This window comes from Hirundo rustica, chromosome 2 (genome assembly GCF_015227805.2).
Source record: "Hirundo rustica isolate bHirRus1 chromosome 2, bHirRus1.pri.v3, whole genome shotgun sequence".
NCBI lineage: Eukaryota > Metazoa > Chordata > Aves > Passeriformes > Hirundinidae > Hirundo > Hirundo rustica.
This window is the reverse complement of record NC_053451.1, coordinates 66,438,743-66,462,842: the sequence shown is the minus strand read 5'-3', so window position 1 is coordinate 66,462,842 and position 24,100 is coordinate 66,438,743. Positions and strand designations below refer to the sequence as shown.

At 34.9% G+C, this 24,100-nt stretch overlaps 1 protein-coding gene across 5 annotated transcripts in view; it reads left to right on the top strand.

The window, feature by feature from the left end:
* The window catches only part of DACH1 (dachshund family transcription factor 1), a 352,968-nt gene that overhangs the window by 169,113 nt on the left and 159,755 nt on the right, over positions 1–24,100 (top strand). For all 5 annotated transcript variants that reach the window (XM_040055316.2, XM_040055317.2, XM_040055321.1 and 2 more), the window contains exon 3: positions 16,568–16,729. In XM_040055316.2, coding sequence (XP_039911250.1) covers positions 16,568–16,729 — 162 coding nt within the window. The remainder of the gene's footprint in view (positions 1–16,567; positions 16,730–24,100) is intronic.

Genomic DNA, 24,100 nt, shown 5'->3' with positions numbered 1-24,100 from the left:
CAGCATTTTGTGAGTGTCCTCCCTCTGCCAAAGGAAATGGACTGCCTGTTAATTGTCTTTAGTGGTAGATCCTCCTATTGAAACACCTCCTCTCCTTGCAGAAGTAATGATGTAAGAGCGAGTCTTAAATAATTCATCACACAGAAAAAGCTGTTTGTTAGATGGGTAAAAGACTGCTAAGCTTGTCAACCATAAGATAACAAAAATACTACTATGAGTCTGTTTTTTAGGTGATGTTGAGAAAATTAACACTTGTTTTTAGTTAAAGTCTAAAATAGTTACAGTCAATCTCACTTGAAAAGCCTATTTTGAAAGTGCAAGGCAAATAATATATGCTTTTGTGTTGTATTCCAAGAATTGATTTGTGTAATCCAGTTTTATTATTTTAACAGACTGAAATCAATAGAAGTATTATCATCATACCTAATATATTCAGACATTATGGCTCTATAGATCTTCTCATATTACACAATATTATATTTAAATTTGAATGTTAAGTGTTTATTCTGACCTACTTATGGTCTAATGCCTAATGTCAGCAGCTTCTGAACTTCAAGTATCTCTCTACTGTGTTGGCTTCATATTAATTCCTAAAGCTACACAGGGGCATACCATATAATGTAACATAAAGATGTAGGATAAATATTTACTATCAGAATTAGCCTATCTGCTAGGCTAATTTTTGAGAAAATATAATCCAGTAGGAAATTAAAAAAAACAACTTTTAAGCAGTTAGCTTTAAAATAACAAGTTTGCTGAAAATGGAGTTTGAATATTAGTAAAAATATACTGATACTTGCAAAATACATTTCTCATATTTCTTTCAATTTCTTTTCCCCATATTCATCCATTTAGTAGTTAGGAATGAAGTTGAAAATAATGGCAACAAAAATAAAGAAGATAAATGCATAAGATAGCATACAATTAGTGCAGGACAGGAATAGCATATACTGAAACTGCAAGATATATATTGCATTGCTTTTAAAAAGCACATTGTACATAGATATATAGTATATTATTTTTTAAAATATCACTGAAAACCCCGTGAAGTCTCACAGACTTTATATTTAGCAGATTCGGTGCATACAAAAGGTTTCATGTTTTAGGAGCTAGTTGACTGCAGCCACAGTTCATGGCTCCACCTCGCCACTTACCCCAGGCAAAACTGCTGGTATTTGCCAACCGTGACCTGCAACAGTAATCATCATTTCTTTCTTCTCTAGGGCTGTTGAGGATAGTGTGTGCTGTTTAATGATATTTATTTGTTCAGGGTTCAAAAATATATCTACAGATGATACTCTGGAAACTAGAACTAATATGAGTTTTTAATTGCTTCTTGTATCCATACCATAATAATTTGAAATAGTAATAGTTCTGTATTGAATAAACTCTGCTTTAAGGCATTGCTTGAACCTGCCCTGAAGTCTGTGTTTGGCTACCAATGAAATTCTGAGACAATGAGAAAGTACCTATGTATTTCAATTAGGCAGTAGTATGTCAAAGAAGATAATCTGTGTGCTGTGTAGTATGTGACGTTTTGGAGCAATTCATTTGAACAAATAAGATAACACAGTTTTTGCTTAGACTTAATTGCAAAATTTCCATAGTTGTCAGATATTATACATGAAGGTATTTTAGAGGAGCAAAGTCTATCTAGTTTAGAGGAGCCAGGTTTCACTGATCCAATGTAGCTGGAAAAATGGATCAGCAGCTGAGGAGGCTGTTGACCACATCAGGCTTTAATTCATTAATTTATACTAGATGGACTTTTGCATAAGAATTTCCCCCAACACTTCTCTGTTGAAAACAAACCTTGATTTTCTCCTTTGTGTGTGTGCACTTTTGGATTAGAAACAAAGTTCAGAGTATACTTTTATGAAGCTCTCAACTCAAGATTAATGTAGTGATAAGGAATTAAGCATTATTCCACTGTATCCTTCAACAGGTAACCTGATGTAATAGTTATTAAATATACACCTGCTTTTTTTCTTGTCTGTAAAGGATGGAAAGATTATTAGATAATCATATTGTTCCTTTTTCTTTTCAGACCATTAAAAAAAAAATCTGACATCTTTACAGCAAAATTAGATTAAAAGTGTATTTTTTAATCCTCAATATCCTGTTTTTCAGAATACGACTTCCTTTGCAGTCAACAAAAAAATAACTAGTCACATTTTACAAACATAAGGTAAAATCATTATATTCCTTCTCATGATTGTCAGTGATTTAGGAAGAGCACGTTTAACACTTAACTAGCTTAAGTAACAACAGAAGTATGGAGATTTTTTTAAAATTTAGTTTTAATAAAGCCTTAAGTAGCTTTCAAGGAATCAAGAATTTTTGACAAATCACCAGAAATTGCAAAGTGCTTTGATTATTTTTTTAATTGCTAAACTATTGATCTTTTGCCTGTTTCATAGTTTGAATTGGCAGCATGCTAACTTGAAATTCAAGTTGGTAAATACCCTTTTATCTGCTAATTTGATGATTTTAAGAAAAACACCACAGCAAAACTAATAAATTTATTTCCTATTCTTTCTAAGTGTCTCCCAGGCTCAAAAGTGTTTTGTGACCTTTTAAGGTGCATGATAAAATTGAAAGCAATGTTTCATGTTCATAGTTCCTTTGTGGATTTTTATCCATGTACACTTTGCACTGAACTTCTGCCCTCACTTCTTAGGCAAATCTACCTTGCATTTATGGACTTTGTTTGACTTCACAGATTTAGAACAAGGGCTGAAAACAATATTAATACATCCTTGGGACTTTATTTTTAAAGCTTTGTACTCTTGACTGATTGGTATTGATAATCCTTCTATAAAGAAGTGTTATCTCCATCTAATAGGTAAAGGGGAATAAAATTAAAATATAGATGACATCTGATACTTTCTGGTAATCTCAGAATTAAAATCAGGGGGCATTTAATTTCTGCTTCTGATGGTATTTTTAACTAAAAGGGTAAACAAGTAATTCAGGTATTATTCAGATACTTTCTTTCAGTGTCTCTTCAGATTCTTCTTGCTACCATCTAAAGATTTCTGTAGAAGGTATGCTTGGTACGTGTGGTTAAGGATAGGTCTTATAGGTGTCGGGTTATGATATTTTTGGATCTAATTTGCTACTAACTGAAGATAAATTATAAGAAAATGACAGGAGACTTAGGCCATCAGTAGTCTACCCAACTGACCTAGGGGCATTTCTAAAGCTGTCAAAAGAACTGCTCATATAATCAGTGAAAAAGCACAGTCCTACTGTTGAAAAAGTCTCTTCCATAATTTGCATCTGATCATTTTATATGAACACATAGGATGAGAAAAAGAAAGTTAATACGAGAGGAAATGCACTGTGTTAATGGAATTCTGCAGATATATTTGCTTCTGTAAATACTTGTGTGAAACACTGTGTTAGTGGAGGACTGGTTTGGGGAGACACAGAACAAAGGTAGGAGCTTTGAAATGGACTGAAGTTTATTTTTTGTTTATATGGTAGCTTGAAGTAAAAATGTTCATTAAAATATCTCTTTTATAAAAACCTCCAAGATTAAGATGAGCTGATGCTGCAATTGGATGCAAAAAATATTTGATCCTCTTGACAAAATTGATATTTCTTAGAATCACAAAATGGTTTGTGTTGAAGCAGACCTTAGAGATCATTTAGTTCCAACTCCTCTGACATGGGCAGGGGCACCTTCCTCTAGGCCATGTTGCTCATAGCCCCGTGCAACCTGGCCTTGAGTACTTCCAGGGATGGGACATCCGCGTCTTCTCGGGGCAATCTCTTTGATCACCCTCAGAGTTTAAAATTTCTTCTTAATATCTAATTTAAACCTACCCTCTTTAGCTTAATGTCATTAACCCCTGTACTGTCACTACATGCCCTTGTAAAAAAGTCCCTCTCCAGCTTTCTTGTAGCCACTTTAGTTACTGGAAGGTGTTGTAAGGTCTCCCTGGAGTCTTCTCCAGGCTGAACAACTCCAACTCTCTCAGCCTGTCTTCATAGGAGGGGTGCTGCAGCCCTCTGATTGTCTTCATGACCTCTTTCTAGACTTGGTCCAGCAGGTCCATGTCCTTGTTATGTTCTGGGCCCCAGCTGAGCACTGCTCCAGCTGGGGTCTCACAAGAACCCAGTAGAAGGGGAAAATCACTTCCCTTAACCTGCTGGCCGTGCTTCATTTGATGCAGCCAAGGATACAATTGGATTTCTCACAATCTCTTAGTTTGGTAAAGAATGACAACTGTTCATTTAGGAGATTGGAAATATGAATCCATCCAAAATTCCTGTATATCATCAACATTGTAGGAGGCAATCTTTTTTCCATGCACTGAAGCCATTTTGTAACTAATTTTATATTTCATGCTCTTTGATATGAAGAGTATCAATCACTTATGCTTGAATAGTAGCAGTTTCCAGTGAAAGTAGAACATTTACTAATATTCACTGAAGTTTTCCTGCGATGTAAGCTTTCTTAGAAAAAACATGAGAATGGAAAAAACTACTTGTAAATATTTTTCTTCATAAACATGGTCAGATGAGACAACACTGTATTGCCTCTTTTGAAATTTGTTAGCTGTATTTGAGAAAGGCAGGATGTCAACAGCAAAGAGATAAAAATGTAAATACAACTGCATTTACACACAAAGATTTGATCATGGTACTACCTGGTGCATGTATGAATGTCTCTGTAGATTCTATGCCATCCTTATTAAATATTGTTGCTGGAAGGACAGAAACATGTTGATTCATCTGCCTTCATTACATGAAACCTCACTGAATATATATACACACAAACACACACACACACACACACATATAAATATGGTTAGTATGCAGCTTAGATGAAATACAATACTCCTGTGGCCTGTTATCACTGTAGAAAATCTGTTTCAATAGATGGAGGAATTAGTCTTTTTCAAGCCTGGCAAAGAAATATAGCATGTGACTAATTCAACCAATTAGAGAACAGAGAAAACAAAGAGAATTCTAGAAATGTTTCATAAACTTCTTAGGGCACTGGTAGAAAAAAAGTTTTCTTAATGTTATGGGCTGTTAGTACATCACAGAATTAAATCTAGCAATAGGTCTGCATCCTTTCAAAAGCAATTCCTGTGTTTTAACATGTCTTAAGTAGTGATTAAGAATTCAATTTTAATGAAACTCAGCAATTTAATATAAGAAATTGCATCAAATCCAGTAATTTTCTTTCCTGTAAATTTTATGCATACCATAGACATGGTTTCAGAGATAATTTATTCTTCACTTCGGAAAATATCCACCAGTTCTTGGGCTGTGCAGTGACAAATATTGATTATAATCAACGTTTTATACTTGCAATCTTATTAGTTATCTGTATGTCTTCCAAAGTGACTGCAAGTCAACATTAGTATCAAATTACTAGAACGATGTTCTGATTTCTAAGATAAAGTAACTATAGTAATCCTGTTCCATTTTTTAAAAAATTATTCATATTGTAAATTTTATTCTAGAAGTCATTATGTTGAAGACCAGTAATATGTAGAAAATACAAAATAAATACATGTACACTATATGGGTTATGTGATTTTTTTGTTGTTAAAAAAAAAAATCCTTTGGAATCTTGATACCTTCATTGTTATGTATTGAAGTTGCATCTTGTAGTTGATTAAAGTTAGATTACTGTAGCTGGGATAAAAATAGTGAGTTATTATCCAGATACTAATTAAATTTTTGCCAGTTATTTCTATTACTCAGTCTGTGCTATATGTGCAGTCCATCTTGCCAATCTGAATGTCAGATAAGTCTAAAACGTGGGACTTAGCAGTGATCAGAAAGAAGGTCATAACCCAGAGGGAGGAGAGATTAGAAAGCACACATCCCATTTCACAATTGTGCGAGTGTTGAGAAGGTGGAGAAACGTGATTTCTAGTAACAGATAGACTTGTGAAAATCCAAATGTGTTGATACCCTGTTCATTAATGGATGAAGAAAATATTAATTGAATGATCTGCTGAAAACTATAATCTAGTTCTCCCTACAAAATGTGGAATTTGTGAAATAATTGTTCTCATCATATTTTGTCTTTTTGTGGACACTACCAAGTTGAGAGGATCGTGGTAACATAAAGCTTTCTCTTTTGTAAAGTATTCTTAGTAATGAACATATAATGTCTCCTTTGCATAGTATATATCATGAGGCTTTCTCAAGTTTCTGCCAAAGAAAATGCTGAGGCTCTCTTATGCTTGCTTGATGCCCTTTCAATATTTATTCATAAAGTGTTAGGCAGTGGTACCAATCAGTTGTCGGCTTCAAAGAATGTGCCTTTTGGAAGCAATACATATGATTGTGTATGTAAATCTGAATTTAGAAATGTCTGCAGATCTTTGTAATATGGAACTGCTATTATGCCAATATGGTAGGAACTCTAGAAAAGCTACTGCATGTTCGTTTTTGCATTATAGTCAAGCACAGTAATAATGTATCCATTATTTATGCCACACCTTCCTTTTAACATCATTAAGAGTTTTCAGATGTTTACTTTTTGTGTAGTAGGCAATTCTGAGGTACAAAAAAAAGTATTCTGTTGAATGAAGTTCACTATTCACTGAACACTCTGGGTGTGAGAGAACTCTTTATTTGGGGTGATAATTTTGCCTTAGAATTAAAAAAAAAAAAAAAAAAAAAAAAAAAAAAAAAAAAGGCGTTATTGGGTTTGGAAAAGACCTCCAAGATCATCAAGTCCAACCTTTGACAAACACGACCATGCCCACTAAACTGTGTCAAAAAGTGCCACATCTGTTTACTTTTTGGACACTTCCAGGGGTGGTGGCTCCACCATTTGCCTGGGGAGCTTGACCCAATGCTTAACCACTCTTTTAGTGAGTTAAGTTGTCCTAATATCCATGCTTTGATGAAGTGCTGGGACACAAATGCACTTCCGTGCCCCTGTTGTGCCATAGTTTGTATTGGAAAGAGATACTTTGTCTTCAAATGTGACATGCCACCCAAAAACATTTATATAATGCCTTGGTCAGCACCCAGGGTGCTACCTGTGGGATTTAGTGTTCTGTTACCTTGTGCAACAATTAGAGCATAAAGGTGAGAGAGGACTGTCTGTGACAACTGACTGCCTTTTCATCTGAAAAAAGGACTACACAGTGTTACCTGTGAGTCATTATCACAGCTACTTTGTACAGTATCACAGTTCTGCATCACAGTACAAACTCTGCTATCACTGTGCTGTAACAGTACATTTAGCCCCATGCCTTGCCTCTGGCACAGAGTAATGCATAATGGATCTGACGGAACTTTAAAAAGCAAAGGAAAAAAAAAAGAGAAAAAGAAAGGAGCCCCAAAGCCACAGTGCAGCTCTTGAAGTTACAACACTTCTAGTGAATAAAAGAATGAAGAAGGAGAGTCTCCTGACCCTTACAAGTGAATTCTTTACATTCAGAAATGTGAAAATTCTCTTACTCAACTTGCTGTGTTAAAAGAAGGCTATATATGTTTTGAAATAACCAGTCGATTTCTGGGACTTATTTCCACTGTTATATTGACTTCTGTCTTTCTAATGCTTGTCACAGCCTGCTTTGCACTCTGCAAATAGAGAGAGATAATCAGAAAACAGTTACAGAATTTATTAAAGTATATTGTATTATAAAGGTTTATTTTAAGGGGCAAGAGGATTCAAAACAATCTCTACTTTAAAGCTAAATATGACAAAACAGGATCAAAATTGTTATTTAAAGACATTTTAGGGTTTTTTTTTTAATATGTATAGTATCTTTTAACACCATTAAAGACTAATGCAATGAAAACTTTATTTAAAGTATCTTGAAGTAGTAGTTTAAATTTTAGACATTTACTGAAGGCCTACTGCTCTATTCAGCAGCTGTGATAGTATTTCACCTTAGCTAAAGGCCTGAATTCCCTGCCTTCTCTTTTCATGACTAGGAATAATGCTGTTTCCACTTCCTGAGGATGGCAGGAACCTGAAATAAGTCTGTAGCTGACTATTCTTATGCACCGGAAGTGAGAATCAAATCTTTCTTTCTTTGGGCAAAAATGGTGCTTTTGGACCAAAGCCATAAGGGCCACTAAGGCTTTGATAACACGTCAACTTAATATTAGTGGGTTATTTCTTCAGTGTGTGGACTCGGTGCAGAGAACAGGTCTCTCTGGGGACGCATCCATTCCACTAGAAGGCTGTCAAAGCTAAAATTGCACCATTGTGGTCCACAGCTAAAATCTCATTTTATTCTGGTCTTGTTTTAGTGCCACAAGTACTTACACACACGGATAAGTTAAATTTCACTCACATGATTAGGTACGTGGGCTACAGTGGGTCTGTGGGAAAGAATTTGGCAGTTCTGTTTGCAAGGCTGGGTTTGGAAGTAGTAGGGAAACACTTCCACGGGGCCATCAGGCTGCCTCAGCAGAGTTTAGATATTAGTTTAATCAAAGAATTGTGTGCCATTACCCCAGGATCTGTGTCAAGCTGTGGATTAAGTTTATAAAAAAAACTACAAAAGCTCCTGCTGGTTGAAAGATTATGAGTATTTAGCTGTTACAGGCATGGACACGTCTTTTCAGTATTTTTGAATTGTAGCAGTGTTACAATTAATTAGTTGTGTCTATCTAGCTATAAATTAGACTGAAGTTAAAGGCTAAGGCTTTTTTAAATACTACTGGTCTTCTTATTGTTTTTGACTGTATGACATAAACTGTAATGCGCTTCTCTAAACTGGTCCCAAAGAGTATGTCAATAAAAGACATTGTAGTTAGTAAAATCTAAGAACATTAAATGAAGAAAATTCACAGAGCACCAATAACCACCAGTAACTGTCATTATGTTAAACCTTTTAATTTCTCTTAACAGCAAGAATAGTATTGTGAGAACACGAGATAATACACATGAAAAGAAGAAAAGAACTTCTATTTGTAAAACATGCAGGGAAGTTGTTCCCATAATAAGTCATTCTATTAAAGAAGAGCCATTATTGCACTCCAGCAATGCAGATGTAAAACAGAAAGCCTTGCAGGAACCAACCATCATTATTAGCATAATATATTGTCAGTATATATATATATATGTTTTGCCTTTTTGCCTTCCCACTTTTTTTTTTTTTTTTTTTTTTTTTTTGGGAACTGCTTACTATTCAGTTGAAGAGATTGTGGATCAGGATTTTACACTTAAGGAAAAGTATTTTTTTATATTGTTCAAAGCTGACCTCTGCTTTTAAAAGGCTTGATCTGCACTTTTTCATCTGTTTAGAAGCATACATTTTTGGTTAAGAAATTGAAGACAATCTCTTTGTCTTTTTCCTAAGCTGGGAAGGTTGAGATAAAAAAGAACGCCTGCTTTAAAAGTCACACATGGCTGTAATTTAAGATTTTTTTTACCTCATTGTCCATAACAGTTGAAAGAAACCTTCAATGAAAGTTTATTAACTAGGCCAATGCCCGAGGCAATAAAGGTTCATTTATTACCAGTTTCTTGGCTGTTTTTCTTCTTCTATTTTTCCGTTAAACTCATAGCGTAAGATAATACTTCACAAAATTAAACCTTTGACCTTGTGTGGAGTTAAGTCGCCTTTGATTAGATAAAGTAACAATTTATGGTCCAGCATGAGGTTGCACATGAAATGAATAATGCAACAGAGTGAATGAGAACTGAGAATCTATTGCTTTTGAAAAGATGACTGTTGTTTAAGAAAGAATGTTCTCTCTTAATTGTATTGTATTGTTGCTGTGTGCATTCTAGTAGGATTTTAAACTGTTGCTTAAAACTGCAGTATAGCCAGGCAGTTATGCAATATACATTGTTTAATTTTGTCACAATTGCACAAAGCCAATAATAAATTCATAGATTGCAAAACGCCATGAAGTTGTAACAGTTAGTAATTTGTTGTGGTATTTGAAATGCACTTTGTGATTTCACTTTTTACTCCTCAGTAGAGAGGAATATATCCACTAGAAAGAATAACTTCATGGAATGTAAGTCAATCAGTTGCATAAATGGCAAATATTAGTAATAAAATTATTCCATTTACACATTTTTGAAGTATTGTCCAACCTGCAGTGTTAATGAAACAAAAGGACGCTGCTGCTTTCTACACCAGTTTTTTCTTTCTGCAACTGTGTTATTAATTGTGGAGGCACATCTTAAAGATTTTTAGGTTTGAACATTGCTGTGGAAATTTAGCTCTTTTGCTTGTTTATCTTAAGTGCTATACCCAGGCCTCAAAATTCATATTACAAGTTAGGAGTAGTTGCAGGAAAAAGGTCTGATTAGACTGATGAACAACAGATGGTTTGAGCTTCACATACACTGGTTTTCCCCCAGTGCAAGACTCAGTTTCAGTTTAGTTGCACCAGTCTAAACCATGGATGATTTTTTTTTTCCCTGAGTATTCCTTCTTTAACAATATTTTAAGTGCAGGTTTTTTGTTGTTGTTGTTGTTGTTGTTGTGGGTGGGGGGTTTTTTGTTTTGGTTTTGGTGGGTTTTTTGGGGGGGGGTGTTGTGTTTTTTGTTGTTGTTTTGCTTTGGGTTTTTTGGTTTTGTGGGTTTTTTGTTTGTTTGTTTGTTTGGGGGGGGTTTTGTTTGTTTATTTTTGTTGTTGTTGTTTTGTTTTTCATTAATATGATACCCTTAATAATAGACCTTAAAGAGGTATTTAAAAAAAAAAAATCTAGATGAGCCGTTTATGCTTAACCACTCTAGTTGATGAGGAAAATGTAGCTAGGGGGACCCGACAAGAATTTTTTGATTATCCCAAAATATCAGGTAATGAAATTTTTAGGGTATACCATGCTTGTTGTATTGGATCCATCCAGACACTTAGCAGAAATAAGGTTTCTGCATAACTGTGAGATTCAGGACATACATTATGTGTAAAGAATTCTTTTAGTGAAACTCAGTATATTTTAGCGGAACATTATGGTGAAGTTCTCCTTTCTGCAATCCAGTCTGTGTAATCAGACCTCTGTCCTCCTGCAGATTGCTTTCCCCTTCTTGTTTTATGTATCACACTATATAAAACACCCATTAGATCAGAGACTAAGGTTAGGATCCTATTTCATTTGAAAAAACTAGGCAGAAGCCTAATAAGCTACCAAAAACTTGTACCTGAACTGCCGAAACCCGTGAAACCAGTGCAATAACCTGCAGTGATCAGGGTCAGGTCCTAGGAGGTAACCCTGCCTTTCTTTCTGAGGTAGATTTTTTTTTTTTCCAGATTTTAGTAGGAATTTTGCCAAAGTAAGAACCACAGTATGAAATCTGGTATTCAATCAAGAAAGGACTTGAATTATTTTCAAATCAGTACCATTGAAATAAACAAGAAGAAAAAGGATTAAGCATTAATTTGAAATAATGGAGTTCTTTCAGAATTGAGATGAGATTTGGAACTCCTCACATGCAGTGAATAAAGTGTTTCTGCAGAATGAAGTTTACTGCAAATAAATGAAATTAAATGTATCACAGTTGTGCTGACAGTTGAATTTTGGTTTTCTGCCTGTTCTGTGATGACAAAGGTAAAGTTTCTTGAAAATGTTGTAAAAGTCATAAAGAAGGAGCTTGTAAATAAACAAATTACTTATTTTTTAAGTATAAATATATATATATATATATACACGTATATATGTGTGTGTGTGTATATATATACACACACACGCACACACACACACACACTATATATATAAAAATAAAACATAAAGGAAGCTAATAGTTGCATTAAGAAAATTATTGGAATTACTATTAGGAATTTTTATTACTCTTAGGCATAATTATGTGAAGGAAGTTAAAGTGAATTAAGATCATTTAAAGAATTCTGTAATTTGTCCCAGGATGAAGTTTAGGTATGCAATAAAAAATTGTGTGTTTTGAGACATATTCAAGGCTGAAAAAGTTCCACTCACAGGTCCTTTTCTATTTTGCTTCACAAGTAGGGTGTATGGTAAGCTGCTCACCCCATCAAAAAGTTTTAAGAGCTTTCTCTTAAGGCAGACAGGCAGGCAGTACTATTTGTTGGAAGGCAGAAACCCTGGATGTGATTTAGTGCCCACCAGTAATTCGTATACATTTTGAAAATCTGTCATGATATATGACAGCTCTCTCGGGGACTTTGCTTTTAAAACAGAATTGTTTTCTGAAGATGCTGGGGTTTTTTGTCATTGTTTTCTGTTTTGTTCACTCATTTTTCAGCGTTAGAGACCACACATACTGGGCATGTTTCTGGTCTCATTCTCACCCACGAAATTCTGACTTCAGTATAGTTGCACGGGTGTAAATTAGACTAAGACTTGGCAGGAGAAAGCTTATGATTATATTTGGCAGAGACAGCAGGCTGCAACTTTATTAACATAATTAACAGCTACAAACACACCCAACAGGCCAAAGTAATCTAGTGACAGAAGAGAGAAGGCCTTAGTAGGAAAGGATCCTTCGCGCTCTCTTTTGGTGTTCTGCTTCTTGTTCCTGAGTTCCTACTAAGTCTTGGCGAGCGTTCAATTGAGCTGTAATTCAAATTCACGTGGCTCCTGCAAGACACCTTCAACAGACTTTTGCTGATGAGTCTATAGGAACTGTCAGCAATACGGAGATTACTTCAGAGGTGTGATGGTTGAATCGAACTTTACTTTCTGATGTTTTGCTTTTTGAATTAAATTGCTGGACAAGATTAATTGCGCGCAGTAAGAGATTTAAATGAATGGCTTTATAAAGCATTAAAGTTCTAAGTATGTCACATGGGAAAAAAGCTGTAAGGTTTAAATGAATAAATGTATTTAATGCATAAAATGTCTAGGCTAATTTTTTAATTCCTTTACTAACATATTGAAAAACCATACTTTATTCATCCATCTTAGTTATACTGCTGTGGTTGTGGTAATTTAATATTCCTGCTCTTTGCTAATCTTCTGGTTCAACAGAAGTAAACAATAGGTTTCATAAATTAAAAATACGCTCCTCAGAACATGCTTCTAAAGATAAAAAACAAGGCTGTAAACATTTATGACTGAAACAAACTAGATTGTTCAAATACTGCCATGATGTATCATGTATATCAATATGGCACTGATATCAGTTAGAATGCAAACAAGGTTTTAAATGATGTGCCCCTTCATTTCAGCTGGAGAATCCGCTTTACACCATCTGCCTATCAGATGGTTAGGAACCAGGACTGCGTATTAATGCCACATGTTCGATTTTCATTCCTCTTGTAATGGTTAGATTCATATTGCTAATAGCTGTGCATGAGCACTGTCGATGAAATTTGTGTGACGATGGAGTGATGAGATATTTATAAAGCTGCCTGTCTCACTGCATAATCAGCAGGAAGAATGCCAGACATAAACAACTTATCAATTTCAGAATATTAATGACAACTACCATTGACTTTAATCCACTGAATATTTTGGCTTGAATATTTTGTAACTGTTCAAATAATTATTTGTAAAAAATAAAAAAATACCTATGTGGCTGTTTGGTGTGATCTTTATTTCTTTCATTTCAGTTGACTTTGCAGGTTACATTTTGTTATCTCATTTTTGAAGATAACTTTTCTGTAGTGCAGAGAAGTGTGCACATTGGAAATTCCTAGGCTACTTATTGTAAATTGATACTAAATAATATTTACATCAAAAAGCTTTTTCAAAGAATAAATTTTTTAAAAATCCCAAGTACTTCCCTGGGTATATACCCATACTGTGACTTTAAAACTTAATATTTTAAAATATAAATATAGATGCATAGTAATGTATTAACTTTTGCTTATAATATGTTTGCCTGCCTATACTAGTGAGGTAAGAAAGATAAGTTGGGCCCTGTGCTGAAGTTCTGGGTTGTACCACACCCCAGTACGCCACAGTGCACCAGTGATTATAAAGCAAGTGGCTCGGATTACTGGCTTCGGGCCTCCCTTGCCGCTTGCTGTGCTATATCATCACAGCTGAGTGATAGGAAAAAGCAGCAGTAAAGAATAAACTGTGCTGTAAGCTGGAATTGCTGTCGGGACCATCACTGAGCTAGAATTCTTAGCATTATTCCTTCCATGTCCCTCCTTACACCAGTGCTTATACGAGACACGCATTTCAGATTGGTATGGTTTCAATTAATTGCTGTATAGCAAAGTAATCACTCCAGTCACTTCTGTGATTGTGTATGAGAGGGAATTAAATTATTAGTTTAATGTCTACTTTTTTAAATTGTCAATTTTAACACAAGCATTATCCTGAAAAAATCATACTACAGAACTAAGCAATTAGTCTTTTAGTTTCTCAATCCCCATCCAAAGAGACGCACCAAAGCATATTCTTTTTGCAAATTTTATAGCAAAAGAGAGTTTTTATTTCAGGAGTTCTGCATCCAGGCCATTATTCCAGTGAAACAAAATAATTGAAGGTGGCCTTGCAAGTCCTATATGCATCATCTCTTTAGTATGTAATTTACCCCAATACTTGGAAGCACTTTAAAACTGCTGGTAAGTGTAGTCACAACCAAAAATTTGGAGCCTGTTGTTGTAGTCACTGAATATAATATACCAGAATATTCCTCCAAAGAATTGTTCTTTAAAAATGCTAGTTTTAGCTTTTCAGGGATGTATACATATATTAAAAAAGGAAGTATAAGTTATTGTGTTGTTTAATGAGCACCGGATGCAAACCAAAGTTCAGAGGTGCACCATCCCTTTTTCTGTGGCCAAATTTAGGGACTGTAACCAAATTTGTATAATGTATGGCTTCATATCCTTCCTCTAAGGTAAAAATATAATTGGAAGCAATCCATGTTATTGTCAATACCTTTCTAAGATCAGAACATGCACAATTTGTGATAGTAGCAGAAGCTAAAATAAAAGTAAACCCTCATATTTATTCACCTCATTTATTTTTTGGCTTCTGGTACATCTTCTACCTGAAACAGCACTTTTCTAAAGAATATTGATCTGTAATTATCACTTGTTCAGTAATTCTCATTACACTTGGAGGTGTTAGAAGTCAGCCTGTGAGGAGGGTTGGGAGGCTGGAACCGTTTGCTGATCTTTATGTGATCATGCAAAGCAATAAGGGAAAACAACCTTCAGTCAAGCAATAATATATTCAAAGGCACCTCTTATGCCACCTCATAGATTTCCTGATGTCTGCTCACCTTCTGCTTTTTCCCTGCTGGAATTTGCCTTCTGTCCCTCCCCATCACTAGCCAAAAACATGGCAAAAATGAATTTGTTTTCCATGTAAGGAGTCAAAGGAGACAACAAGAGACCCTGGGAGGCAATGGTGCTAGCAATATTTACCTCAGCAGGCTGGGATTATTTGCTTATTTGGTCTTTCCTACTAAATTGCACTCTTCCTATGCTAGGCAGCATCCTTGGAATAGTAAATTGTGGAGTTAGTTCCTCTTGAGATCCATAAACCACTTCACACCTCTCCGAGTAGCTGAAAATCAGACGAGCAGGCACCTTTAAACTAATTACATTGAGTTTTTCAAGCCTTCTCCACGTTCAGGGTAAGAATCTTGATTCAAAATGACTGAGGATCTGTTTTCTTCTTGTGGCATCACAGGATGAGGGCTGAGAGTGCATCATTGCAACTTACCTGCTTTATTGCCTTCTCTTTTATTTCTTAGATTTAGCTATCACTTCCATCTCTGTCCCCTGCATGAGCTGTGTGGGAGAGGCAGCTCTTGGGAAGTTGAGACACTGGCTTCTCTGCTGTCGCCCAGGCTGGGGCAGAGGGATCTGGGTGAGCAGCAGCAGGGCTTGGGGACCACAGGAGAAGTACCTTCCTTCAGCGAAGAGGACAAAAACTGCAAAGACACTTGTGACTTTGATTAAAAGCTGCATCTGCTTTTGAGTTTTGAAGGCAACTGGAGAACTGGACCAGTTATCCAATTGCTCCTGGGAAAGAGAAATTTCCCTGAGTTTGTTGAACATGCTTGTAAATGGCTGGATGGCAGAAACTTGGTTTAGTAGGAAGAGCACTTGAGTTGCCCGTCGGTAGCCTTAGGATTGATATTAAATGGGTTTATAATTCCTCTTCTCATTGATAAATACTTTAATGCCTTCAAGTCTGCGGAGAACAAAATAGTGTTCTGCATTATTTTTCTTCTAGAAATGCTTCCTAGGACAACTACATCTCCTTTCTGTTATGTCTGAAATGAGAAATGTCCGAGTTCTCTCATCTATTACTCATAAATAGAAATTATAGACCTGGTTTTTCTGTTTTCTTTAACATGTCTGACATTAGAGATTTACTGGGAATTTTTTTGCTGAGTATGGTTATGTACATATTCGCGTATTCAAAGTCAGACACTCAGGACACCATTTTGGAGCTAAATTAGATAGTTGTGATTCTATTATGAATGCACGTACTAGATACCAAGTTAAAGTTTAGATGAATGTATCGGAGTAATTATCCAAATAAGATGTGAAACATTTTACCTGAAAAAGTTGATAGTTTTCAAAACTAACGAGAGGAATAATACTCTGCAGTGCCCTCTGTTCTTAAATAACAAGCATGAAGGAATAATAACAGCCCCTGCAATAATGGAGACTCATAGAATAATGAATATTAAATTTTTTTCATACTTCTTTGCAGGTCTGACAGCAGCAGCTGCAGCAGCAGCAGCTGCCACCAATGCTGCCATAGCAGAAGCAATGAAAGTGAAAAAAATCAAATTGGAAGCTATGTCCAACTATCATGCGAATAATAACCAGCATGGAGCAGACTCTGAAAATGGAGATCTGAATTCAAGTGTTGGTAAGTTTAAGACATAGCATTATTATATGTCCATAATACTAAGATATTTTATTAAAGTTGTGATCTTTCTGAACTTCCTTCTGAAGTCCTTGATTTGGTACAAAAAGTTGCATATTTGTTTTCCTTTTTTTAATGTTTTTAGTTTTATTTTGTACCTGACCTTTACACCAGCGTTCAGTTCTGTTGTTACTATTACAAAAACATTATTTTCTTCGTAGGCTACTTTTGCGACTCCAGTTAATATTTTCCATGAAAGAAAGTGGTTTGATTGCTTAGAGTTCATTTTTCAAAGTACAGGTGGAGTGACAGATGATGGTGTCAAAGCGAAATTTAACAATGTCTCCTGCTCAGTGTGCTGGGTATCGACTTTAGGTAATTCAGAACACAAGCTTGAAAGCAAAATATTTCATACTTTCATGTGCCTTGTGACAAAAGGAAAACATACATACACAATAAATTCTGCCATGCTCTGCAGTTCCTATCATATTTTATTTTAATAAACATGCTCTTAAAATGTAGTTAACATTTTTTTCCATTTCTTAAGCAGCCATCAGCAACTCTAGTTCTTTTTCAAAAAAGAATTGTTTCAGTATACTTTATTCATTTGTTTGGACAATTTGTTTTGCTAAATCATACTTCAAAGCTAGGATAAGTTTTTGTTGTTGTTGATTAAATCTTTAATCATCTGTGTGTGTCTGCTGTAAAATGTTTTGTTATGCCATTTCATTGTATTGGATCCTTTTATCATGTTGAGGCAGTAGTAACTCAGCAACAGAAATTCAATGACAGAGAGGTACGTTTCGAAGACTGCTGGGAAGATCAGTATATACCAGAATAAAATGGCCTCAGATAGGCTTTTTTGGTTTTATTTTGGCCCTTTGTCTAGATTTTTTTTTTTTTTTTAACTTTTTCATCTTCTAAATACATTGAATCTCAGAAGGTATATACTAGCCTTAAATCAATAAATACATGTTTTGTGAACAGTGTTTCTCTAGAGTTCAGTAGGCATCAGTAGGGTATTATTTCGAAACAACATGAATTACAGTTCAAAGAATAGGTTCACCTGGGCACATACTACTGTCAATAGCAACAATATGTGTGCATTACTGCATAAAGAGATTATATAATCTCTTTTAAGGCCTTTTAAATAAAGGCCTTAAAAATACCTCTATGACAGTGAAGAAAATTGTCATAAATTGTGTGTGAGTACTCAGATACCAACATACGCAGTTACTGGAATACAAGTGTAAAGATTGTTCTCTTGGAGAGAAAACGAGAGACAGTAGAGAGCAAGTGTCTTTGAAATCTGGGAGGAGGAGATAGGTATAAATGAAGTGGAAGGACCAGGTGGCCTCTAGCACATTGGGAGAAAAGTGAAGTAATGAGGAAGGGTGAAAAGTGTAAATACAAACTGAGAAAATAAAGAGTGTGTACTAGAACTAGAAGCTAATTTAGATTCTCAGGCATAGATGAGTCCATTTTGTGAAATAAAAAGTTGAAATACTGGTTTGTGGAGCTGCTATGCTGCTGGGCAGTTCTAGTTATAAACCACATGTGCATCCATGGGCATGGAAAAGTTAACAGGTAATCAACATCTAAACCACGCAAAGTATTTTTAGAAGAGTGGACAGAAAGAATATCTGAACTTCCTCTGAAGATAAAAGAAAAATATCTATTTTGAAATCCTTGTTTTAGGCATAATTTAGATAACTAATATGCTCTTAGACAGCCTAATCATTTTCCCTACTTAAGAAAATACATTCTAGCTATTTTAGTAGGGCAAACTTAGTGGAGCAAGATTATTTATTGTCATTGTCAAAATTTCCTCTCAGCCCCTTAACTTACTTGTTAGCTTCAGTTAATTTCCCAATTTAACTGAATGAAGAATTGAGTTAATTTTGTTCAGAAAAAAATGGCCCTTCTGAGTAGAGTGAATAGCTTTCCAGTTATCTCCATTCCATGAGGAATGGTTCTGGAAACACAGTTTTCTTGTCTGTGCATCTTGTCTTGAGCTGTACCTTTCATGCAGAGGATTTCTCAAAACCAATTTGCTTTTATTTGTTTATTATTATAGTGAACCCTGTCTAGTGTCCATTGTTGGTCATGCATATGGAGTCAGAAAGTGACTCCTTACTGCTACTAATGTCAGGGTATTATTAGCTTCATGAAGATTTCTTTGTTTATTAGTTGCATTTTTGAAAATTAGCACACTGTATTATCTTGACAAGAACTCATATTTCAAAGGTGTTGCTTTATAGTAGGTGTGTACTCATTTTTTCAGTAGTGTGTTTATTTATGTATTTTCAAATAAGTATTATCAAGTCCATATACCATTAATGTTTTAGATTATAGCTTGCTAGGTAAGAATAGGAAATTACTGCATGTTGACAGAAGGAAAGAATAAAACAAAAGAAAACAACCTGATCTTAGTTTATATTTTAAATTAGGTTATGTGCCTGACCAAACTGAAAAGGAACAAATGATCCAACCAGGCTAAAACTGATTCATCTTAGCCCATATGTAGCAGGCATTTCGGTGTGCATGGATCGATCGTCCTGTGCTCCAATGCCTACATAAAGGCAGATAAATAAAATAAGGATTCCTAATTTATTTATCTTATCAAGTTGTCAGGTTTACTTCCGAATTGTTTTGCTTTTTGGTTTTAATCAAATGCCTAATGTGAATTACAGAAGTAATTCTTGTAGTTGAACGTTGTATAATTATACAAAGCACTACACAAATTTATTAACTTGGTCCTTTGAAACAATGGCCAAAAGGTTAGCGAGTGAAGGGAGTTAAAGGAAGCCAATGAATCTAATAAGTAATTATTTTATCTCTTCAGTTTTGCTGGTAACCTTGAGCTTGCATCCTCCCACCAGAATTATCATTTTAGAAGAGGGGGAAAAAAAAAAAAAAAAAAGAGATTACAGAGGAATCAGGGTGAGGTATTAGCACACTGAGTAAAATATATGGCTGCAACGCCTTTCTCCCCCATCCACAATCAATTGGATTCTTTTAGTTTAATATTTACTTGCTAAGATGAGATGCTAGTCTGCATGGTGATAAACAGTCTGCTACTGGCATCTGAAGGTGACCTGTCAGTTCATATGGACAAATCTCCTGCTTACTGAAATGTACAAAATAAATCATTAAAGCAGGCAGGTGCTCATTCCCAGATTTAAATCACCATAGATTTATGATTTGAATTAATGCTTCATTTGGTCATAGAAATAGATGCTGAGACAAATGATATGCAGTGGTTGGGGCTTCCATACTGTAGCCATCCTAATATTGATTACTGAGATGTCTTTGCAATCTCTTGTTTATATCAAGTACTGTCTTGTGACAGCTTGGCTGATATGAGCTACATTGCAGATAAGAAGGAAAAATGTCCCGGGTTCTTTTTAGTGGCAATTCTACATACAACATGCAGGGTAGATAAATTATTGGGGTTTTGTTTAAAAAATGAATTCCATAGGGCAGCAAAGGAAAAAGAAAGATTACGCTGTGTGTTGGGGGTTTGGTTTTTTTTGTTGGATTTGGTAGGAGTTTTTGTTTTGTTTTATTCTTGTTTTATTTTTGGTTTGAGTTTTTGTTTGTTTGGGTTTTTTTGGTTTGGTTTGGGTTTTTTTTTAAATTAATGGAGGAATGAAAAGAAAGAGAGTGGCAAGGTCAAATTTTAAATTTCACTGACAAGGTTCTACTCTTTGTCTTAACATCTTAGGATCAGGTGTATGTTTACCATCTGATGCTCTGAAGCAATGGATAGGTAAAGTAGTTTTATCGTTTCCTCCCTGTTTAAGTACTTACTGCCATACTGTCCTTCTTCATTAACCTGCAGCAGCAAAAGATAAAAGCCTGTGAAAAGAAATACCTTTTAAAAGCTGTTTTTGTGAGCTAGAGTTTGCTATCTATAACTTGTTAGGAAGTGAAGAACAGTTCGTATACTTTTGCTTCCCGAACATTTTATATAATGAAAACACTACGCATACACTTTAGGGAATACTCAAAGGATTTGTTAAGACCTTTGCCACTTGCTAAAATGTGACTCATAAAACTTGTAAACAACTATCAACAATAGTAAATTACTTGCTTAGCAGGAAATGAGTTCATATCTATTCAAAATGTGATCTCAAAACAGATGTCCGAAGAAAATGTCATTGTTTAAACTACATTCATACAAAAAAAATGCTATTATTTCTTTAAGGAAGTGAAGCAATCATGAAGACTTTGGTATTCTTAATTTCTAAACACAGTTAGGAAATACAAGGCAACGTTTTACACTTGGCTAGCATGTTAATCCATAAACAACCACAAAATGTGTTGAAAATTAAGAGATTTTCTTGGCATGTTAGGTTTCCTCTTCATCTGCATTACCTTGCAATATTTAAAATTATGAGATAAATACAAGGCTTCCTGTGATGTGTTGTTCAAAAGTAATGCTTGCTTGTATACATTCCTATTTTTCATCCAGAATCAGAGATAAAATGATTTAGGTGAAATTATTTTTCTCTAGTGACCTTGCCCAATAATAGAACAGTACAAAATGCAGTAATTTCCTTTTTCTAAACACACGTGTCTATTTTAAGGGAAAGAATTACTTTTATGGTTCCAGGAAAAAGTCTTGGAGACCTTGAAAAAGCAAATAAAAGGAAACAGAGAATGCAGGCCACTGAGCACAGCTCTGCAGTTGCACATCTGATTCTCTGCCTTGGCAATGTTAATGAACCTCAAATCCTCCCTATAATTAGATGAGGGAATTGCTTATATTTTCAAACAGATGATGCTGCTGTAATGAAACGATTGACAGGGAACTTTAAAGTGTCTACAGTAGTCATTTAGTTTCCGGGGTTTGGGTTTGGGATTTTTTTTTCCTCTTCTTTTTTTTTTTTTTTTCCCTACTTTTTTTTCCTCCACCCCCCCCTCCCGCCCCCCCCCCCCTTTTTTTTTTTTTTTTTTTTTTAATGTAAAAGAAGATTGGCTGTAGATACAGGTCCTAGGAGAGGTAGTAATTTACACAGAATGCTATGACAGGTGTCTTTGTATAGCATGGAAATAAAATGGAAGGCAGAGGAATGATGGGCAGATATGGCAATTTTTTGGGAGGGGGTGTCCTGTGCTTGTTCTGCCTGGGTTCTTTAAAAGGGGCCGAGACTCAAGAGATGGATCCGGATTGAGTGCACAGCTGTAACTGCTGATGAGCTAATTGCTCCTTATCTCTCAGCCCCATTCATCTTCATTTTTTACCAATTACTGAGAATTATCTGTGTTCTCAGTTGGATATGGGAGTTAATCCTTTTTGGTTAAGCTGGCAGTACTGTGAGCAGATTCCAAATCATAGGGTGAAAAAGCCAGAGCAAGCTTGTTCTCAAACTCTCTCCAGTTCAATGACAGTATCACTAATTCATAAGAATTTTTCTATTGTTTAACAGATTAAACACTGATTTATTTTTTTTTTTAACTTTTAGACTATTATTAATATGTATTTTTCTCTTAGTGTAAACTGAATATATATACTCCTAGGTGTAAGTAAAAGTATTCACTTGCAAAAATGAAAATAAGATAAATATTAACTTCAGACCAGAAGGATTCTTTGTGGAATGCCATTGTTTATTGTATGATACGTAGCACTTCTTTTAATGACAAGACTGTGCATGCAACTTTGACATCGTGGGACATAAGACAAATGCTTGTCAATGACAGATACCTACTTTTGTAAATTTGTTTGAGATCTGTGGGTGAAAAGTGCTGTCTAGGTGCTTGCAAAAGCATAATCATACAGCCTTAAGGAAAAATGTGCTATGTTGAGCACATCATATTTCAAGTTAAAGAAATGCTTTCATAAAACTGTGCTTCGGGATCATACAGAACACCAGAAACAGATCATTTAGTTATAATCAGGTCACTATGCTTTTTTTCTAGAATTTTGCTTGTCATGGGAAAAAAAATCTCACATCTTATAGCTAAAATGTAATGTTTGTCTGTCAACTAAGAATATAATTTCTCCATATCTGGTTCCCTAGCCTTTAATTGTGATAGTTAAATTTGCTAAACAAGGCAATGAACTGGTTATTACGATGTGAGCACCAGTTAGTAAATTAGGGGAATTATTAGCAAAGATTCAGCATTTCATGTTGGAAGGTCAGTTGTGCTATAACAGTTCCCTCATCTAGGTTAAATCATCACTGTGAAGTTCATTGGAACAAATGTAGACATTTGCATCTGAGTCACCTTAGACTCAACAGACAGCAATAGGCAGTTGTAGGGGTGATCCGTCTCATCCTAAAGTAGATGGCAAAAGTAGATCAGATAAATTGCACCTTACAAGTGCTTAGTCATGCAACTACTGAATTGTAGTTATATAAAGAAAGTTAAATGAATGGATCTCACTCTCAGTGCATGCAATTAATATTTTCTGGAATAAGATTTGAAGATTTGAAGGTGGTAACAGGTCTTCTCCAAGACAGTGATACAGTCATGGCAAAATAGTGCTTGAGGCACAGTTAAATAGAAAAGAAAAGGAAATAAATCTACTCTTCAGAAACAACAGGTTAGAAGTTTAGCTATTCACAAAGAAAACTATTTAGCTATAAATATACTCACAAGTTTTTCTGATTGTATGTGTGTATTGCTTCTGGAAAGAGTGATTTTACCTACATGAAACATTAGAGAGCAGGTTTCTAAAACTGCAGAAGCAAAAGCTGCCAGTTGACATTTGTGCTTAGGGCTTGCTATGAAACTCTGTTGAGTTCATGGAAAAATCTAAATTAATAAGTCTATCTTGTCAGCAAGATTAAAAAAAAAAAAAAAAAAAAAAAAGGGCTATTTATATTGTTTGATCACATTTACTTTATTTCCTGTTCCATGCAAGATAATCCTAATTGGATAAATAGTTGGATAATTTAATCTTCAGTGTGATGTATTTCCAAAATGCATACTTTATTGTTCTGGCCAGTTTTTCTTTTTATTAGTGCCTTGTATGAAACTAATGAAATTGTTAAGCTTTCATTCGGTTGTGTTCCATAGCTCCTTATTATCTGCAGTAAGTATAGTAAAATATGATGTTGCGGATGTGCTATGTTAAAAAATCGAGGTTTAATACACACCTCATTTTGCTAAGTAGTTATGATAGTATACTGGATCATCATAAATAAGAATTAGAAGCAACTTTTTAAAAAGAAAACACTAAACATTGGGGTTATTAGTTCAGTTTTAGGAAATAATGTCTCTGGTGGAATAAGTGACAAGTTAACCTATCTCATATGAGAATTGAATTATCATCATGAAAATGTGTCTCTTTTCTGTGTTATAGACATGTAAACATGCTATGTTATGCATAAAAATATTTTCTCTATTGTTACATAGATATTT